General features: G+C 32.2%; 2 protein-coding genes and 1 long non-coding RNA gene across 7 annotated transcripts; 1 reads left to right on the top strand and 2 right to left on the bottom strand.

The window, feature by feature from the left end:
• Window positions 1–1,049: 1,049 nt before the first annotated feature.
• On the bottom strand, window positions 1,050–10,648 carry LOC148275626 (putative protein FAM10A4). Its single transcript, XM_088235442.1, has 8 exons — window positions 10,579–10,648; window positions 10,284–10,472; window positions 7,872–7,957; window positions 6,106–6,317; window positions 5,139–5,248; window positions 3,778–3,937; window positions 1,830–2,003; window positions 1,050–1,712 (listed from the first exon to the last, which is right to left on the bottom strand). Exons 2-8 carry the CDS (start codon window positions 10,463–10,465, stop codon window positions 1,494–1,496), a joined length of 1,143 nt encoding a protein of 380 aa, XP_088091568.1. The 5' UTR covers window positions 10,466–10,472; window positions 10,579–10,648; the 3' UTR covers window positions 1,050–1,493.
• Window positions 9,590–15,043, top strand: LOC148275625 (uncharacterized). Of its 4 annotated transcripts, none has more exons than XR_015823978.1 (3): window positions 9,590–9,725; window positions 13,273–13,374; window positions 14,832–15,043. It is a non-coding gene; the product is annotated as an uncharacterized LOC148275625 (long non-coding RNA). The 4 variants fall into 4 exon arrangements; XR_015823977.1 differs by lacking the exon at window positions 9,590–9,725 and adding an exon at window positions 10,721–11,260; XR_015823980.1 differs by lacking the exon at window positions 9,590–9,725 and adding an exon at window positions 10,852–10,904.
• Window positions 13,206–21,864, bottom strand: Eaf (ELL-associated factor). Of its 2 annotated transcripts, none has more exons than XM_088235446.1 (8): window positions 21,679–21,864; window positions 20,610–20,739; window positions 20,245–20,337; window positions 17,136–17,274; window positions 15,679–15,864; window positions 14,791–14,947; window positions 14,099–14,246; window positions 13,206–13,699 (listed from the first exon to the last, which is right to left on the bottom strand). In XM_088235446.1, exons 2-8 carry the CDS (start codon window positions 20,704–20,706, stop codon window positions 13,596–13,598), a joined length of 924 nt encoding a protein of 307 aa, XP_088091572.1. In that variant the 5' UTR covers window positions 20,707–20,739; window positions 21,679–21,864; the 3' UTR covers window positions 13,206–13,595. The 2 variants fall into 2 exon arrangements, with proteins under 2 accessions (XP_088091572.1, XP_088091573.1); XM_088235447.1 differs by having other exon boundaries at window positions 21,820–21,838.
• Between the last annotated feature and the right edge of the window lie 79 nt (window positions 21,865–21,943).

Here is a 21,943-nt window from a genome sequence, read left to right as displayed (position 1 = left end):
GATGTGTATGTCTAGGCATTAGCACTGCTTGTGACCAGTCAAGGGTTGGTTTGAGTGATCACTTTACATACTGAATTCTACCTAATTATTTCAACTACTCCTAAATTATTATTTATTTAACTTTTTGTACATGTTATTCGTACATTGGCGAGCTTATTGCCAAATGGCAATTTCTTTCAACCAACCAATAAAATAAAAGTGTTATTTTTATAATTCAAGTTACAGAACATACATAAAAATAGAACATACATAAAATAACAATAGAAAAAAAAGATTAAAAAGCTAAAGATATATAAAAATAGAAATAAACGTACTTGTGAATAAATTGCATTAAATCAAAACTATAACTCATTGGGAAAAAAGAGGAAAAAGGAAAGGAGGAGAGATTAAGGAAGAGAAAGGAGATGTTTCTTCAGACGTGATTTAAACAGAGATAATGTAGTAACATCTTTGATGGTGGATGGGAGATGATTCCACAGTCGGGCCGCATGGACACTATATGAGTTAGAGAAGAAAGAGGAATTGTAGATGGGTATTAAGAGAGTGCCGTGAGAATTAGAACGAAGAGGTAAATCATGAACTGATAAGCATTAAAAAATTTCCCGCAGGTATATAGGAGCGTATGAAATATGAAGTACATTGAACAGAAGTGAGAGGGAGTGATAGCCTCTCAGCTGTCTAATTTTGAGGCATTTCAGTTGCCTGCGATAATCAGAAATGTGGTCATATTTCCTAAAACCAAAAATATACCTTATGCATGTATTCTGAAGTCGTTCAAGTTTATCGAGTTGCTCACAGCTTAAATCAGTCGTGGAAACATCAGCGTAATCTAGAATGGGTAGTAGTAATGCTTGTAATTATTATAAGTCTACAAAGAAAACATAAACATACAAACCGTACTTTCAGACATTTATGTATTTGAGAATCTTTTGGGTTTTATTTTAGACTGACACTGTACTTCAAACTAGAGCCATTGGAGACTTGTCTAGAGCAGGCCATGCATTTACATACATAGGTATGTATATCGATAGAAAATAAGACAACATTGCTTTATTTATATCCTTTTATTGAACATTTTTATGAGACATTAAATGCACACAATATTTAACATTGCTACAGCTCATTTACATGTTTTATAAACCTAAGATAAGAATAAAATATATATAAGTATTTAAACTGGTGGGCAGATTAAATAATTACACAAGCTCAACATTATTATGAAATGACAAGTCCCAAAAACTTAAAATAATTATTCAACAATATAATTATACTGATATTAAGAAGAAAAAAAACCCAAACTTAAAATAAAATGAATTAATAGTTATTGGCTCAGTGGTAAAAATTATTGCATGATTATTCATAATATTTGTTCAAATAAATCGATAAAAGCCACATTTGCTAGTACCAACATTCATATTATAAGAAGCCGAGTGACTAGTCTATAAAAAAGATTATTTGTGGCAGTCTTTAAATGTGTGGATTCCTGCATATTTTCAGTCTAGGCCGACATCATCAGTGGGTTGAGATTGTCCAAATGGTGCCTGTCCGGCACCAGGCGGGGCATTAAAGCCTGGGAACCCAGCACCTCCGCTGGTTCCCATTTTTGATGAAAGTTTATTGAGGATATTTGCCACCTTGGGATTATTTTGGTATTTGAAAATGTTGCTTGGATTAGCTGTGGCATCTTTGAAAGCAGCTGCAACTTCAGGATCCTAAAACGAAAATTCCTCATGTCTTGTGTAATTGTATAAAATATATACAGATCAAGAATTTGTGTAATCAAAGTGCTTGTTAAATGTGTAAAGGTTACTAGGGTATAATTAGCTTACTTGGAAAGCGGCAATGAGTTCGGGATCATTGAACAAATCCAAAGAGTCAGCCAAATTAAAGGGTCCGCTAGGTTCACGGTCTCCAGCAGTGTCTCCAACTCCAGCGGAGGCATTCTGAGCTGCTGAAGCATGGGCGGCCTTGGCTTCTTCATAGCGTTTTAACTTTTCCTTGTGCTACAAATAAATTCTATTTTTATAATTTATTTTTGCAAAGTTTTAAACCATAGGTATGTATGTAAAAATAAACACAGTCAAATTTCGCCATTAGATGGTGGATGTACAGTTACATGAGACTATTCAGAGATGAAAAAAATGCGACGACACCAAAAATTTTAATTTGGCGCCAGTGACCTAAGCTTACATAATTTTCCACCAGAGAGCAAGAGATATAAGGGGTTGTAATGAAACCAGCTTGAGGATGCCACTGCAAGAATTCTGTAACTGTGTTGTGAATATTATACTAGACTGATTAATCATAGAATTAAATAAATAAAATAATAACATAAAAATAATAAAAAAATTTACTAAGCATTTGTTGATAGAGATAAATAAAGTATTTAATTATTAAGTAAACTGTTTTTACTTATAAGCCATCATAAATGTTTTTTTTTTTTTACCAAGACAATATACTTAACTTCTATACTATCTATATCTACCTCGGTATGCTCTACCGACTTGTCATCTCTGATGTCATGATTGAATTCAACCAATAAGTGACGCTGAAACTTTACTCTACCGTCCTTACTAAAAATTAAAGTAGTTCTCCTTCGTATTTCAACTCTCTCTTCCAGGAGCTCAATCACAGATGGCTATCGACATGCTAAAAAACGTGCTAAGTATTTGAGCAATCACCACGAACAATCATGAACACGCTGAAGTTATCGCGGTCGCGTTGCAAAACGAAATTCAACTTCGGTCAGTTCAAGAGGATTGGTTGAATCTCGCACACGCCTTCTTTCAATTTTTCTCGATGCATTTAGCCGGCGGTCGGCAAGCCAAATGTTAAGAAAAGCAGTCGCCATAGTAATTGTTTGTAACTTGAAAACGAAATAACAAACCGGCACGAGATTACACGCGTGTTGACTTTTTTGATTTGACGTTTGACCACGGACTACGGATACGGAACTTATCTATGGCGTTTTGCAACGCGACCGCGATAACTTCAGCGTGTTCATGATTGTTCGTGGTGATTGCTCAAATACTTAGCACGTATTTTAGCATGTCGATAGCCATCTGTGATTGAGCTCCTGGTGATGTGTAGCTAGTACACATAGCATCTAATAACTTTAATATCTCCATAAATATAATAAATTATGGGTTAAGATTTTCAGTATTCCTCCTCCACCGATATACATTTACGTATGCGTTAAAATATTTTTTTATTAAATAATTGGGAACAGAAAAACCATTTTATCAAAAATTGGAGATAAATCACCAATACAATAGAAAGTTTACCAATGTGTCACATCTTGCGGAATACGAAGTAAAAGAGTAACCTAATTTATAATTGTCTCACACACTCTTTACGTCTCACTCTCGATAATACAAGTATATTCGGGTGCGAGAGAGACAATTTCAAGCGTTACACGTGCAAACAGCAAAGTTTCTAGTACTTCTCCCAGACGCCAATTAGTAGCTCTCCGACTTTCGTCAGGTTCGTATTTTCGTGTTTTTAAGGTTAAGTACGTACATAAAATTATTTAAACAGGTTTTTTTTTTTAATTCAACAAAAAAAACACATAAAAACACAAGGTACTAATTGAAAAAATACATTTTTTTAAAATGAAATCATATGACCGTTTTTACAATTTTTCATTTCTTAACTTAAGCGTTTTCCTCAGTTTAACACTTTTATTACCGCTTTCTTGAAAAACGTTATTCAATGTATATATACTTATTGTACTAAAAATACGATAAATATGAGTAACTAATCAATGAATAATATTACCTCCTTATCCCCTTGACGGCGTTTTACATTCAAAGCATGGGCTCTCAACTTATCAGCATTGGGAGTCACTTCAACCAACCATTCCTGGGCTTGATCATCATAATCTATTTTGCAGGATTCTCTCAAATCAGATGCTGCCTTATCGAATTGGCCAAGAAGTCTAAAAAAAAAATTAATACTATTCAGATATACATATTTTTTCAATACACACAAATAAGAGGTCTGTTCAAAAAGTATCCTACTTTTATTCATAAAAACAACATTTATTGAGATACAATAAAATGAGACTAATCCCCTTGAGCTGCTACACACTTCTCCCAATGGTTCTGCCACTGCCAGAAGCAACGCTGGAAAGACTCGTTTTGGTATGGCGCGCAGGTGGTCCGTCGCAATGTTCATGATGTCTTCGCTGATCTGAAATCTGGTCCCTTTCAAAGGCATTTTCAGCTGGGGAAAAGCCAGAAATCACAGGGAGCTATATCAGAAAGTTGGGATCATTGATCACAGTCTCCAGCACTTCCTGTGCGATCTCCACACGAAGTTGCTTCTGCTCAATTGTCAGCAACTTTGGCACAAATTATGCTGAGACCCTTATGAGGGCCAAATCTTCAGTTAAAATGGAATGAATGGATCCAACAATAATGTTCACTTCATCAGCAAGTTCTCTGATCGTTGTTCTACGATCCTGCATGACCAGGGTCCTTACTTGATCAATGACAACATCAGTTTTGGATGTTGAGGGCCTACCGGATCGTGCTTCACTCTCCACTGATGAGCGGCCATCTTTGAAGCGGTTATACCACTCCTTTATCTGTGTGGTGCCCATTGCTTCGTCCCCAAACACTTTTTTAATTTGGCGGATAGTTTCCACTTGAGAATCCCCAAGCTTTAAACAAAATTTGATGCAGTAATGTCGCAACTTTTTCTGTAATATTGTGAAAACTAAAATCCGACGACAATAGCGTATACGTGCTTACTCTTCAACGGCGTGGCAGCGATTGAGTGGCGCTGTGGTCGTGAAAAAAATTGAGCATACACACTAGGTATACTTACAAACGGTTATCTAAGCTCCGTCCTCAAAGCGTTATTTGTTTTGCCAATAAAAATTATGGTCGGATACTTTTTGAACAGACCTCGTATAATAGAATCATGAAAATAATAAGGCTGTTATTCAAATGTCACTAATATTTACATTTAGTTTAATATTTCCCCAAAGCAACAATTAAAATGGAGATAAAACTGTTTACTATTTTCTACCTTTTAGTTTTATGTAAGCGCTAATGCTAAAGTAATTAATTATGCAAATACAAAATTTAAAAGCACACAATATTTTAGACTAATGAACACAATTAAGTATTTACCGATGAGCTCTTCCTCGGAATTTGTAGCTAGCTGCACTGTCGCAGTTCAATTCAAGAGCTTTTGTGCAATCCTTGATGCAGGCATTTGGTTTGTTGAGTTTTAAATAAACCTGATGACAAAAATTAATACTTTATTTTCATTATGCATTCAATTTGTTAATCCATATATTTTATCATTCAATAATACATTTTTTCACTTTTCAATGAGGAAATTCAGTCATTTAAAAAAAACACATTTGTTAATAGATTATCATCGCTGTGATATTTTTAAGTTTTGTAATTTTAAAAAACTCCACTGAAACTTCAAAAGTACACCGCCCGCAATGTTATAAACTCTGGTGGGTGGAGTGATCAAAACACACATTTGAATGGTGAAACATAACTAGCAAGAAGAAAAAAAACATAGGTTTAACAGACATTTATTGTAAGAACCCGCCGACTTGGCAGGCATTCTATGTCATATTTTGACATGATCGGATTCGTTTATAAGAACGAAAAACAGTTTCTTTTTGTTTCTGACATTTGAAAGTTGAGCCGTACAATTATAATTAGTACCCTAAACACGCAAAATATAAAAAAACATGGCTGCCCCGGAAACCGGAAATCTGTTGCACAGTAAAATAACAACGCTATAATTTGGCTATTGCAAACACGTGGTCCCATAAACCTGTGACATTGCAGGCAGTTCATTTTTATTCGATTTTTCATTAATTTTTGAGAAATTTCATGATACAATTAAATGCTCTTATTTCTACCACATGTAAGAAAACATTCTTATATCCAATTTCCCATAGCACAGAGCTTCAATACTCTTTGTCTCATAAGGACATAGCTGATTTTTTTATTTAGTTAATTTAACGTTAATTCTATTTCGATCTTACTTTGTCCACCAATAAAGATAACATGCATCAACATAATTGCAGAAAAAAATGGAGAAGATCTATTAATAAGAAATGAGTTAAAATACCTGTCCTCGTTTTGCAAACAGTAATGCACTTGTCGGATTTAGTAAAATGGCTTCATTATACAATTGTAAAGATTTATCATACTCTTGTTCGTTGAAATGGCGCATCGCAGCCGAACGCTTTTCATCTGATTGATCGATCTCCTCTTCTGTTGAAACTTTATCGGGATCTCCCATAACTTGAGCATCATCCAATGCATCACCCTCTATAACACCTAAAATTTAATTTGTTCACAGTATTGAACTGTCCATATTCTATAGATATTTTTTTATATTAAAAGTTTTTACACATTTAATTTTAATCTATATTTAAAGTACAAGCATAACAGGTCTGCATTTTCATGAATTTTAAAACATTTAGTTTAAAAATAAAGTAAAATCATATTTAAAAATAGATAAGACTTTTGAAGAATAGTTATGTACAGTAAACCCCCCTATATCATTGAGATGTAACATGTTATCAGGGGGAACGTAATAGGGTGTTAATGTTTTTAAATTGTATTTTTACATTTTAACCAGCACAAATGACTTGAATCTTCCCGAAACTTGCGGGCAGGGAAGTTCAATGTGACAGTTTATTTGTTAATTTTACAAAATGGGTAAGCATATGATGAATAAATGTAATAAAAACTATTCCGGGAATATGTTTTATTTCACAAAAAGATACATATTTATATTAAAAACCAAACAATGATTGTCGAAAGCAAAAAAAAGATTAACATCTTAAATTGTGTAACCAAGTATGGACCTACTGCGTTATACGGGGGACCACCGCTATAACCGGGAAACCTTATATGAGTGTGCATTTTAGGGGGGTTTCCTGTATATATTTTTTTATGTTTTTCTAAGAACGGTTTTACAAAAGAAAAAACTAAACAATAAAACACTTGGCATCCGAACTCCAACTATCCGAATCGCTTTCAGAATTTTCAAGCTCAAGAAAAGAAAAGGGAAGAGACAGGAGAATCACTTAAGGAATTCAGAAACATTCTTTTAAAAACTCCTGGATGTTCAGAAGTTAGTGCTGAAGATATAGGAGTGGGAGGTGTATGATTCGTCAGACACTGGGTTTTAAATTCTAAATGATGATGAACTTATTGAAAGTATGAGAGAAGTGTCGAGAAAGGAGATGACATTAATGTCGAAGCAGATACGGGACCGTCAGCTAGTGAAGCATTTGCCGGCCTGAGAACTGTGTTGAAGCGGATGGAGCTTCAGCCTGAGAGAGACCACATGAAACTTCTCACTGTCAAGCGGATGCCCGACTTGGCTGCCCAAAAACGAATGATGACAGTCAAACAGCTTACTTTGACCGAGATGTTCAGCAAGCAATGACATTCATTTACAGTATGCTACGGACGTACTGTACTAACGTACAGCACTTGTAACTACGCTTAACATGTTAAAGTGCTGCCTTTTTATTTGATTAATTAAAAACTCTTTTTCTTTAAAAATAAATAAAAGTAGTAAAAATAACACCAATCAATTAAAAAAATCTTTTTTTTTAAAAATCTGGGTCCGGCCCCAACTGATTAGGATAATTGGAGTTCTACTGTACATACATTATCATGGAATTTCACAACGCATGCATCGAAGAAATCAAAGCTTTTAAAGAGTTTTAATGGCGAAGGAAGCACCCAGAGTAATATGTTAAAACAAATGTGTAATGAAAAAATAATGAAATAAAAATATATTTATTTGGAATGAGCTAGTTATCTCATACAAGGAGTGTACTTGTGGGTATTAAAAAGTAATTAATATTGAATTACCTTCCATATCTAATTCTACTTCAGACTCTGGTTCAGACTCGTCACCGGTGATGACTGGTTCTGCCTTTTTCTCTGGCTGTGGTGCACTATAAGCAATAATTTTAGTATATATGTACGGGTAGATTAAAAAATAACCCCAATCAAAAAAATAATCACGCAATTATTATATAAATAAATTTTTGCATCAGTCATGCAATTGAAGATTTTGAAATAAAATATACACATTTACACATTATTGTAATTGTGCAATGAATAATTGTGTATCGTGTGTATTAAATAAAAATAAATAAATTATCATTCTGTTGGCTTTTCTCTTTATTAGTGATGCTATTTTTCTATGTAAATTTAGTATCTTCCATCATCCGTAAAGTACTAATATATAAAACAGTCCAGTAAACAATTCATCTTCATAATACATTTAAATTTATACTGAATTGCCTAATATTTACAGTAAAAAATAATAAGTTTACAATTGCAAAACTTTTCCAAATGATCATTTCTTATTTACACAACAAGCCTAAGACACCGCATTGGTACATCGGAAGCAGTTCATCTCGATCATTTGTTACATGAAAGCAAGGTTATCAGTCTTACACTTTAGGTGTTATGTTCTCGTTGGTTATAATATAGCATACTGATCACGCACGGAAGGTACCAGGTTCAATTCCCGGTGAGAACAAAAAAATTAAATGTGATTTTTCTCAAGCCTGGATATTCTGTGCTATAATTCACCACTATGAATAGGGGGCTTCCTGGCCTGTTGTGGAACAAAATAATAATAAATATATATATGTATATACAGGGTGTTCTTTAAACCTTGTCACATCAGAAACCACGATGATCAGCATGGGCAAGAAGACATATTAGCATATTTAAAAAAGTATTTAGAATGAAGAAAATTTAAAACAATAAAATATTTAAAAAAATAAATGGTTGCCGACTTCTGCAGGGGAGAAGCAAGGGTGGCGTGGCCGCGCGCTTGACAGTGTATCAGACTCCCCCCTCCCCCCTTCTCGTTTCTCCCCTGCAGAAGTAGGCAACCAGTTGTTTTATTTGCTATTTTATTTTTGTAAATTTTATTTGTTTTAAAATATTATTTTAATGTGCCAATATGTCTTCTTGCTCATACTGATCATCGTGGTTTTGGATGTGACAGGGTTTAAAGAACACCCTGTATGAGAAAAGGAAAAAATATTTGAATAAATACCAATATTTTTCCATGCCAGTGTCTGCATTTACAAGTTTATTAATGGTTTGAGTTTATAAAAGAGACTTGTTAAATGTCAGATATTATATTGTTTGAAAATTTTGTCATAAACAACTTATGTTTAAACAATTGTTTTAATAGTTACTCACCAACAGTGAGGACAAACACTGCTTAGATTGCAAACGATGTACATTACAGTAAACAATATGATACAAATGAATATTATGAAAAACAAATGCAACAATAAAAAATTTTAGATGCATATTTATAAAGTTGCCAAGTTATATAGAAAAACAGATTTCTTAAAAAATATTCATTAATCTAGATACTGTCTCATAAATCCTCAAAAAAACGCAATTCACCAAAAATGACACTTACGTTGTTCTGCCGATTATGGCTTGATAATTTATACATAATTTTCCATAGCAATTAACTTCGTCATTAAAGCAAATAGTATTCGTTCAGTTATTATTTAGTTTACCCCCTCCACATCACCTTTTTAAGGGACAAGTGCCGACACTATGTAATCCAACTATGTGATCGCGCTGGCAGATGCAGCTAACTTCCGTGGTCATCACAGAACATCTTCATGACGACTCAAATCTTTACCACCCATGGAGCTATAAGAAGTCACCAACATAGGTTTGGTATGATGATTTTTGTCTTTGCAATAATAAGTCTACCTTCATAGCGTCCATCTGTTATTTTAATGGCCGTTTTCAAACTTACAACACCAGAATCTTTAAACAGAATGCAAGAAAGATCGAATATCTATAGCAGATGTTCACATAATCATTAAAGGTAGGTACCATACACCAAAGTTCATAGGCATTAAAATAATTAGCCGGGACCCTATACACATTTTCCATGTTTGTAATAAATTTAATTGTAATTTTTCAAGATTACCATAACCTCGCAAATAACGTCATGTAAGGCTACTAACTACAGGCGCACAAATTATACGCAATAAAAAAAAAATGATCCAAAGCCCGCCAAGAAGTAGATGGGAGATTATCTTCACATCTTGTGAAGATAATTTCAGGCTGACTATTCAAAGTTAATTAAGTTAATTATTCAAATTTATAGGTTTGTTATAATACAAAGCACGCACGGGATATCAAAAATTATTTATAAACGTTAATATACCTAATGCAAAAAAGAAACAAAAATGGTTGTTTTTCTATTTTAAATCAGTATACACTTACTTATCGCCGGTAGGAGTCGGCTCTGGTTTGAAAGCTGCAACCGGAATAGTTCCTCCCAGAGAAACGATAAAATCTTTGAAAAAGTCCAGGCTCGGGTGGTGTAATAATTGTGGCATAGTTTTACATACTTGGACGAAAGCTTTCAGTTGAGTCAACTGTTCTGCGTTAAATGGGCAACTCATTTTAAATCTGTAAAAATTATAATAATATGAAAACTAACACTCTCAAGATCGAGATTTCTAACTAAAGAACGTATATTGCGGTTCTAGAAGCAAGATAAAAGAATAATACATACTTTCGAATTCTACAAGTCACGATAAAACAACAAACATACGAAAAGGCCGCAAAATGGCGCGGCACAATGTGACATTTTCCTTCACAATTCCAGAGTTTTCTTTTTATTTATCGTCTTCTTCTTCTTTTTGTGGTTATTTTCACCGTTCTACTGACGTGTTCTAGCCAGTATCGTGTTTTGTTTGATTTATTTATAATATTTTATACTAACACATTTTTTATGTGAGTGTTACAAGTTAGTATCTAATAATATTATACTATGTCAAACATTTTTCCAACTTAATTCCATTATTTACACATAGTGTTATGCCTAGCTAGGATTATAGGGTGAGGACAGGAGAGTTATGAAATTGGTAGGAGGTGGAATGTTAATATTGGAGAGGTCTGAAAAGAATTCAGTATTTCAAGTTGTTTTAACATTAGTTCGTTCGTAGCACAGTTATCACATTACAAAGTGTTTCTTTTTTGGGTGATACAGTATGGGTTGGATTTGTTCCAACGTTTCGGTTACCATTGCAGGAGCCATTTTCAGGGTAAACTGTGTGTATTGTAGAAAAAAGTGTGTTTAACTACTAAAAATTTGTACCGTGTCGCAGTCGGCAGCAGGGACATTTCTATTCGTTTTTGTAACATGTAGTGCTGACAAAAAAGTCTCTTTAATGTATTTTTTGTTGTTATAAAATGTAAGTACGCATTAAATTTTAGTATATTATTTACATGTTATTTTTTTTAAATAAATGAATCGAATAATCTTAATTTCAGTCTAATCTGTTTTTTTTTGTGTCAGAAGACATAATTTTTAATTTATGATTTTGTCAGCTACATATTTACTATAATTATGAATTTTACAACGAATTTACTAGTAGAACATTTATTTCTTTAACTGGGAACCCAAAGCACAAAGCAAAAGGTATTCTTAATGCCAAGTTAAATTTTTTAATTAATGTGTTGGATTTGTTCCGACGTTTTGGCTACCATTACAGGATCTTCAGGGTAAAGTTTGCATTTCTATCCATTAATATATTTTTTATTTCCTGCTAAAATTTCGAGTTTTTTGATATGTCCCGAACATTTTATCGCAGACTATTAATAGATACTAGCGTAAAAACATATTTCTAAATTAATATTTTGTGTCAAAATATCGGAAATCTATATGTTTCTTTTTTGGGTGATACCGTGTGTGTTGGATTTGTTCCAACGTTTCGGATACCATTGCAGGAGCCATCTTCAGGGTAAAGTTTTTTGCATGATATTTTCTTGTATTAGCTTTCATTTGCTGACTCTCAGTGTATTACTTTCTCCGTAATTTGAATTTAAAGTTCAAAAGCTCTGTCAAAAAGTTTAAAAAATGCGTTGACCTTTATAATTGATTTGTCATTTTATGTACTTACCTACTATGCATGTGTTCGATGTCTACATTTAGACTTATAAAAATATTGTTTCTCGTATGCTTTGCTTGTTTTACTTAAATTATAAATTTAAGTCAAATTAACTTCAATATTGCACTCGAGGTTTTATATTAAGAATTGGCGCTATGTAAGTTATTCATTAAAATAGTGTGAATAAATTATGATTGTCTGTAAATTAACAGAGCGCAGACGAGGAATGGTGAAGCTGTAACCTTTAGAATATTCAAAGCAAAACTGAATATTTTGTGTGGTGATGGTAGCATAATTAGATTCTTCAGTATTACATTTTTATCACTCACTAACCTAATTTTTGCATGGACATTTAATATATCTGAATATTGGTGTGGTTCTGGAAGTACTATTTATAAATAAAATTCTTTTTTACATGTTGATCGCTTACTAACCTAACTTTTTATTTGAATATGTTGCGTGGTTCTGGTAGCATTATTTTGTTCAAGAAAAAATAAATCATGAGACCCAAAGGGGCGACTTTTCTATTATGTAATAGTCGGCGATAGCAGACTGTTTCCTGCTAGTATTTTTTACATAATTAATAACTTAAAAATTAAATTTATCAAAGCAGACTTATTATAAACTAATACCATGCATCCGAGATCTTCTCTGACTTCTACCTTTTCTGAGTCAGAAAGTAATTCTCACATTCAGAGTCAAAACTCAAGGTGAGGAAAGCACATTCTAATCTCATATGCAGGGAATAATTTGAAGGTGAGGAGAGTAGAATGCACTTTCCTCACCTTGAGTTTGATCTCTGGGTAACGTGTGAAATTTTCTATCTCGCTCCCGATATGAGTCTCGTATTGTTCTTAAAACCTGCAATTTTTTTGCTGTCTCACTCCACATTTTCCATGTTTTCATTTTGGAAATTGCACTAAGCTAAAAAACTACATTTATTGCCGTAAGATTAACAATTAAACAGAAGCATAGGTGTTTTTTTATACTTAAAATATGTAAATAAACAAATAAATAATGTTTGTATAATGCATAAATTGAAATTTTGTAGAGACATATGAATCTTTAGTGAGGATTATTTAAAAAAATGCAAATTTTGAAAACGTTTATAAATAATAAAATGCTAAAGTAACATTACAAACAATTCTTGAGTAAATCCACTGTAATACTTTTTTACTTAATGAAAATGTATGGATTTTGGAAAAAGTAAGAAAATTGAAGGAATTGTAGGAAAATGAAAAGGAAATAATATTTTAACACTCTTATATTTGCATAATTAAATAAAGTTATAAATCAATGAATTTTCATTATTTCAGACTCGGCATTTAAGTTCATATACATACTCGTAAAATAATCAAACGAAAATTACCATAATGTATGTATAAAATAATGTGCAATGAGTAATTATTGGGTTATTGGTAAGCAAATAAAATAATATTTTTGTTTGTATTTATCTAATTTAAATAATGTATTATGCAATGTTGATGTTATAAGTATTCTATAAAAATAAAATCCACTTAACAACAGAAAATGGCTAACTTGTAAATCACTTTTGCTTATAACAATTATAACGTACACCATAGGATCTGATATTATATACAAAGTACTTAAATAAGTTTTATTTAAATTTAAATGGTACTCAATCAGAGTCACTGCCTGATTCCGAAAGGCACAAGTCGTCATTTAAGAGGTGCATGGGCATAGAAGCTTCTGCAGTACTCGCATTATTTCCATTCATCCCACCTGCAAAAGTAACACATTCAATTAGATTAGACACTCGTCACACTTAAAGATGTATTTATGTGTTGAAAAACATTTATTTAGGCATTTGTAGAGAAGAAGAAAACAATATTGTAGGGGGGTTACAGGTTACAACACCTCGGGAAAAATCACAAAACCAAGTGATTAGAGTTATTATAAATACCAACCATAAAATCTGCATTATATTATAATAATATATATGTATATATCTACTAGACGTTGGTACCAAAAAAAATCATTAAAGCTATAAAAAAGTTATACATGTAATTAATTTGTATTAATAGATGCAAGCTTGTTTAGTGAAAATAATAGATAGATATAAGATAATAGATAATAGACATTAACATACAGGGGGATTCCCAAAAGTACTTAAAAAGTTACCATTAACAGTCGGTTTAGGAAGATTGGGGGGGGCGTGATTAGTTTCTGGTTCACTATCACTACCTCCACTGTCGCTATGTTCACTCTCACTCCCACTGCTGGAAGATCCACTGGAAGAACTCAGGACACCCACTTCGTCAGTTTCACGCTGCAAAAAAAAACTAGCATATCAAAATAATTGTACAGACTTACAAAAACAGTAAATTCTAAATAAACTTTAGTTTGTTGTTATAATTAAGTGTTTCGCAGTTATCTTTGAATTAATGGCCGCATTACATGGATCATAAAACCAAAGATGAAATAACTCTGAAATCTGAAAAAAAAATCTCGTAAAAGTGTGGTTTGTTTTTTTAATTGTAATTAATTCGTGGGCATGTGCAATAACAAATACCCAATAAATACACTTCATCCGCAAAATACTGAGCATCAGCATGCGCAGATTCTGAATAAATAAAAAATAGAATGAACTCTCCAACCAGAAAAATTGATGGATTCTTATTAAATTCCAGTGTCTTGATACTGTAAAAGCGGCATTTTTTTACAATTTCTAAAAAGCATGGTGCACAAAATATGATCAGTTTTCTGATCCGTGTAAGACAGCTATAACTCTTCATTTTCTAGTAATGTAGATGTATTGCTAATCTAAAAACATTATACGGTTCAAAAGAGATATTTAAATTAGTGTTTTGTACCGTTTTTGTGATTTGTGAATCAACATTATGTCCATTTACAGGCATTGGCATTGGTGGAGGTATGTGCATCTGATTATCTGCGCTAGGCTGGGCCAAGTCATCTAACCCTATCATAGGAAGGCTGGCGAGAGTACTTTGACCGGAATTAACAGTCCATCTGTTAAAAAATATATGAGTACATATCATTTTACCATTTACAAAATTGTCAGATTCTGGAATTAAATAAATGGCGTTAAAAATATGAGTTAAAAAATTAAGCATTTTTTCTTCTTCTTTGAACATTCGATTAGTATTCACTATTATATTAGTAATTTGGTGTATCAGAATTTTGATTATGTTAATTAACAACAGATTAATGAAGGTAGGTACATGGAGTATATGTTTTAATAAACATTAGAAAAAAAATTTTAAGCAATCTGTTCTAAAAATGATGATTTATGCTATTAAGTAAAAAATATAATATGTAACACACCATAAGGGAATTTGATTGGGTAAACTTGCAAAAAGCAAAAAAAAAAAAAAATACAAAAAATCTACCTCTTAATTTCAGAACTGCTTTTTAGTTTCAATTCTATGGATTACTTTGTCACAAATATCTGCATCATCTTTTCCATTCAACAGTCCTTGGAACCAGTTTGATTGAACATATGATACGGAATCAATACCTCCATTGATATGTTCCAGATGAGTAAAATCAGGTTGTAGTCTCGTGGTTAGCGTGGCGGACTCAGACTCACGGATCAGAGGTCTGAGGTTCGAACCCCACTCTAACGCAACTTGATTACCATTTTGTAATAATGAGTTATTTATGGCCCCAAAATTGAAATATTTGGGCAAATCATAAGAATGCATATAAAAAAAAAAAAAACAATTTGTTTAGATACTTACGGTGCTGCTTGAGGGATCTGTGTGCGGTGGCGAGGGGGCGGAGGCGTGTGGGTGGCGGTGGAGCGCCGGGCCCCAGAGGTGGTGACCCGAGTGCGAGAAGAAGAGCGCTGCGTGCAGTTGCTGGCGCTCCCATCAGGCACTCGCGGGGGGGGCAGTGGAGGGGTAACTTTATGAACAGGTTCCTGCCTGCAGACAGTAAATATACACGAGTGAAAGTAATAAATAAAAGTTACTTATTACAACAGAGATGGAGAACATTTTATAGAAGTCTAGGCATTTACAGGGCTCATGACCTGTCACTGCCTGGTTTAAGTGGCCACTTTACACGCTATAGAACATCAAACAGCTAAAACCTTTACTAATGCGGGTGGGATTAATCTGATGCAATTATTTCACCTACTAGGCAATGCCTGAAAACATTTTTAATTACGTGCGAAAAAGACAACTGTACATTGAACTGATTATGCATAACTAAAATTGTCAAAATTGAGGTCTCGTGTTCCCGATTTCCGCACAAAAAATACTGACTTTTAAAAAAATTAATTAAAAAAGAGTATCGGAAAGAAATTTTCTGCGTCGGTACATTTTTGTTTTTTAAAAATAATTTTCATATTTGTATTCTGTACATCTGAAGGCAGATAAACCTTGACGTTTTTAGGGGTTCTTGAATGCTCTTAGCTCCTATAAAAGACAATTATATAAAAATAACAGGGAGACGCTAATGGTTGATATCAATATTGTGAAAAAAATCACTTTAGAGCCTTAATCTAGGGAGAAAATACGGAAATACATTTGTATGAAAAAAAGTCAGACCGCGCTTCTTCTTAAGTTGTGTTTTGGGCAAATCCGATTAAGTACAGTGTCAATTAAGTCTCAGTATCATATTTTAGTAAAATGATTTACGTCAAAGGATGCCTCCTTAAAGGAAAAAAACGGTCAGAAAATATGGTGTATGTAAAAGTCTTGCCTCTTAGTAAAATTATTCAAATAAAATAATATAGTAAAGTTTTGACAATTTAAATAAAGTCATTGCCCTGACAATATCTGTTGAGTAATATTCTAAAAATTGTTGAGGAGATTAATAAAACAAGGCACCTTTTAATGTCGATTATTTTTGTATATATTACTTTATCAATAACGAAAAGGAAAATAACGCAATTTTATTTAAAAAAATTTTTTAGTCTATTTTGTTGAAACAAAATTGTATAATCTTTAAGAGAAATTAAAAAGAGTTTTCAAAGGAAAGTTCACTTAACAGATATTGCCGGCGCAATTACGAAAACTCGTTTTCAATATAAATAAATACAATCTTATATCCTGCGACCACTAATTAACATAAACACATTCAGTGTGAGCCACACATTCAAACTTGCAACTTTGGAGTGCATATGGAATGCACTAGGTGCGTTCGCGAATAAATTCATTTAATAAAAAAGTGGTTTTGTTTCTCAATCTACCTTGTTTTTTTCACTTGAATATTGCTGGACAGTTTTTCAAGAGTCATCTCGCCAGTTATTCTATCTATTATAAGTACACATTCTTTATGATACGGTCGTTGATTCCCTTTGAAAACAGTTTGAGGTACACCAGCTCCATCTGTGTAAAAAATATTATCTATTAAACATAATATATGTCAGCTATAAATTAAACTATCTGTAATACTTTATTGATTGATTTTTATACCTTGAGAATATAATAATAAATGTACATACGGGCAATATGCCAAATACAGATACTGATTGTGGGATAAAATAATGATGATTTCTCGCCAAGTTTCCATATATAAGTAGTTATGTTTCTGTTATTTTCTTTTGTGGAATCGTAAAAAAAGCCTCTAATAAAAGTTTTTTTTTAAACTTGCTGATTCCCCAGAAAAGTTCTTAAACATCAGTCAATTTATTTATTTATTCAATACTTCATGAGGATACATTATATAATTAAATTAACAGTGTATTTGTCACTGGGAAAACTTGTGCCGAGGAAGACATTTTACAATTTTAGTTGAGTATGATTAATTTATTTTTTACGCAAAGACTAGTTTTCAAATGAACTTTTTATATAAATATAGATTAAAAAATTAAAATATATTATTTTACTATTTACATAAATATAATATATTTAAATAATTGGTACATTGTTTTATTGAGGAGGTAGCAATTTCATATTGATGGCAAATTTTATAAACCAAATTCAAAATATTAACAGATAAAAAGGCACAAGATAGTAAATAAATACATTGGTTGGATAAACCTGAATTTGAAAATGAGACATAGATGAATAACTTAAAATATCGAGCAATCTGTTAATATTACGATGGATAACTTATAAAGCGCCATTTTTGTATTATTGGGTGTTAAAATAAGTTGTGTCCTGTTTTTTTTCAAATTTAAAAATGAGCACCAAAAGTAAAACAAAATGGTAAAGGTCATTCGAAAGAAAATTTTCTGCTCTACAGGATATTGTGTTTGCTTTTACGTTACACATATTATTTTATTTGATTACAAACCTTAAAATGGAATGTCAAATAGACGAAAGTGAGCATTTTCAACACCGCCTTCTGTTTGCATTCAACTGATGAAAAAAAGCTGCATGCGATATTTGCGCAGCGTATAGTATAAATTAAGGAAAATACACTATTGACTAATATGCTGAAATTTTTTTGTCGAGTTCCCTTGGACAAAACTTATGTTAACACCTTATATTATATTATATAATACCTTAAAAAAGCGATTCTATGTAATATTGAATTTAATTTGACTTACTTTGTTATTAGTGTGCTACATATCAGTTTATTTTACTTAAAAAAAACACAACTATAGCTTCGGGAGAGCACTCCTCCCTTTGACGGGTAATACAAAACTATAGTAAAGATGTGTTCTTTTGAATAGAATAAACTTATATGTGTTACATTAATAACAAAGTTTTTATTTCATAATATTTTTTTATGAAGTATTACCGATGCCGAATATAACGAGATTTAGCGCACTGACACTTGCTGAAAAGGGACAGAAATATACAAGTTTGTAAATTAACACGAGCATATTATTTTCCCCTTCTTTGTAAGCAAATGTTTGGTTCTTTGTCTTAACTGAATCTATGGTAGATCCGGCTCAGAGAGTTATAAAGTGGAAGCCGATTCAAAGGGTACAATTTATTTTGTCATAACATAATATATATTTATCATAATGATTTAAAGAATAGGTGGGTTTTGAGTTTTTCAAAAACATTACTTAAACTCAAATTTAGTGCGCTAGTTGCGTATAGGTATAATGACTTGTCCTATCGCAGTAGGTGTAGCTAACCTAAGCGTAAGATGCCTGTCAGCTAGTTGATTTAGAATGCATAGTTCTATTAGATATTCAAGTATTGCAGCATTGTGCTGTAACTTTTACACCGGCCAATATAGTTTGTATTCCACTCTGTGGAGAGCGCAGCAGTGGCGAGTTGTGATTTATTTTATAGGTAATCTATAAAAAAAATGATCATTTATTTGTACCTACATACAGGGTATTCATTAAACCCTGCACATCCGAAACCACGGTGATCAGTATGAGCAAGAAGACATATTGGCACATGAAAATAAATTTTTAGAACTAAAAAAAATAAAAAAAATATAATATCAGAAAAAGAAAATGGTTTCTGACTTCTGCAAGGGAGAAACAAGGAGGGGGGGAAGGGAAGTCTGATATGCCAAAAACGCGCGGCCGCGCTCCCCTCGCTTCTCCTCTGCAGAAGTAAGCAACCATTTGTTTTGTTTAATATTTTATTTTTTAAAATTTCCTTTGTTCTAAATATTTTTAAAAATATGTTAATATGTCTTCTTGCCCATACTGATCATTGTGATTTCGGATGTGACAGGGTTTTAAGAACATCCTGTATAAGTACATAATACAATTATAAATGACTATTTTTTCTGTGGAAATCAACTTAAACAACAATTATTATTAACGACGCAATATACGTATTTTACAACTACTTTATTCTACACTATTTTAATACAATACTTGTACAAAAGTTTATTAACAAATACCACAATGACATTCAACAGTAACTTTCAACGCTAAGCCAGTGCTTATCGGCCAGTGCCGATCCCTTTTAAAATGAATAATGCCAAAAACAGCCACTGTCAACAGTATCCTATCAAAGAAAAATAATCCTTCAGAAATAATGTTTGAAATACTAATTTCCAAATAGAGAATCATCAAATAGTATTTGTGATCTGCAAGCTTGTTTTAGTACTAAAAAAAGGTGACCTGGGTTGAAGAAAAATATAGTGTACTTTTTTGTATGGAGGATTAAGCTGAAGTAATCCTCTAGTTTCATCGTTCACTGAGAACGGGTTGGGCGCTGGGCGCACTTCATAGATATATTTTTGTAGGAAGATATAAATGGTAGTGGTAACTTATAATAAATAACAATTATTGTATTTAATTTCGCATAAACATATTTACTAAAAAACATTATTATCGAAAGTCAAATATAATGGTAAGCTTTGCATAATCGCTTATTTTGACAATTCGCCCCTGGAGCGTAGGTAGTGTGCATAATATGATATTTTATTTTTACCTAAATGAGGTACAGTGACAGTAACTTGGTTGTTAGTCCCAACATCTACTGTAGCCATTTTGTTGGCATCAACGGAGGCAGGTTTAAAATCACCTGAAAGCAACACAATTATTAACATGAATTTCCACAAATAAATTGGAAGACCCTAAATTGTCAGCATTCGAATAAATAATAGAATAGGCGTAGAAAAATATGGAAATAATATTACTTAAAAAGTAGAATAGTCTAAAATTCAAGGAATTGATTGAGACATATTTATTATTTAATAACATGGTATAATATATTTTATGTAGAAGACTCAAGCCTCAGTAAAAGTGTAAGGAAACATGTAAATTAACATAAAAGTTTTTAAAAAATTAACTTACATTTTAATGTATGAAAGGCTGATGATTTATCATTAAGAAAACTAGCGCCAATCTTCAATTCTCGAACATCACACCCCAATCTCAACTTATCTGCCATGATGTTTATGGGTCACCCCATTCAGTCAACTATCTGAAAGATTTGTTATATTTCTTTTAATTATTTGAATGATTTTGGTAAAAACAACCACAATAATAATTTTGAAAATCACGAGTAAGTTACAAATTCAAAAGAATTATTACTAGACCAAAATAACATTACAAATTAAACGAATCGAGACAACATATCAGGCCAGGAACCCTTGAGCAATGATTTGATATTTTGAAAGCATAATACTCTCCAATAGTGAGAGCATTTGCCTCTTAAAAATACTTTCACTGATGTGAAAGATGTCATCTCCATGATGTGATCACGTTCAGCTGCTTGACTGCTCTTCCTATCGGCATGACCAGAGGCAGGTTGGTTTTGGAAGTCGGGAGGTAAAACAATCTGTGCTGACACTATAAGTATCAAGTGAGTAAAATACTATTTTTAAGATGATCATGATAATAGATATAATGACGAACCAAACAAAAATAAGTTGACTTCGTGTATTTATACGTAAAGAAATATTGATTTAAAAAGCCAAAAAATATTGTAATTGCTTAACTAAAACATGTTTAAATATAAACATAATTTAAGATAAATAATTAAAAACATAGTTATAGAAAATAAATGTGAAATTTTAAATTGAAATAAAATCTCTAGCGCAAATTAATAAGGATATGACAACAAATCAAATTGTATTAATGTTCAAATCGAGAAAAAACGTATTAATTTTCGTCTAACCTACTCATACCTGTATTGATGACATTGCACACACCTATAATTCGTAAAAAAATATTTGAAAGTTTACTTCAATGTATTCATAATTGGAATATCACAAAAATAGGTTGATAGTAATAAGAATTACATGAACAAATATCGAGAAATCCGCCATATACATAAATATTCTTATAAAATAATGAAAGTTGAAAATATACAACCTATAAAATATGGCAAGATAATATAGAGAAAATGCGTCAATCTCACCTAATAACATATGGTTAAAAATTTAAACCCGTCGGATGTTCATTGTTATATTCATAATTTAATTATTGAGCAGATAACGTATAATTTTGGGTTAAATATGGTAAAATAAAAATACGGCAACAAGTCTAACATACGACCCACTTCTCATGACGGTTGACCGCAGCGACAGCTATCAGGTAAATAAATAACCAGAGAATCGAAAGTGACAAGTTGACATTTAGGGGCTAGAAAATGTATTTCAAAGGTAAGAACTAAAAAGTACTTA

The sequence above is a fragment of the Micrasema longulum genome, unplaced genomic scaffold (genome assembly GCF_059751315.1).
Source record: "Micrasema longulum isolate JH-2025_06_02 unplaced genomic scaffold, ASM5975131v1 h1tg001373l, whole genome shotgun sequence".
Lineage (NCBI taxonomy): Eukaryota > Metazoa > Arthropoda > Insecta > Trichoptera > Brachycentridae > Micrasema > Micrasema longulum.
This window is presented reverse-complemented; position numbering and strand designations above follow the sequence as displayed.

Coding starts and splice junctions, on each gene's coding strand:
- Eaf (XM_088235446.1), bottom strand. CDS start 20,706: ATGGCAGATAAGTTGAGATTGGGGTGTGATGTTCGAGAATTGAAGATT. Junction 17,275..20,244: donor TGTCACTGTACCTCATTTAG/GTAAAAATAAAA, acceptor TTTTTTACACAG/ATGGAGCTGGTGTACCTCAA. Junction 13,700..14,098: donor TCCTAAACCGACTGTTAATG/GTAACTTTTTAA, acceptor TTACTTTTGCAG/GTGGGATGAATGGAAATAAT.
- LOC148275626 (XM_088235442.1), bottom strand. CDS start 10,465: ATGAGTTGCCCATTTAACGCAGAACAGTTGACTCAACTGAAAGCTTTC. Junction 7,958..10,283: donor CCGACTCCTACCGGCGATAA/GTAAGTGTATAC, acceptor TATTGCTTATAG/TGCACCACAGCCAGAGAAAA. Junction 3,938..5,138: donor TTCCGAGGAAGAGCTCATCG/GTAAATACTTAA, acceptor TTTTTTTTTTAG/ACTTCTTGGCCAATTCGATA.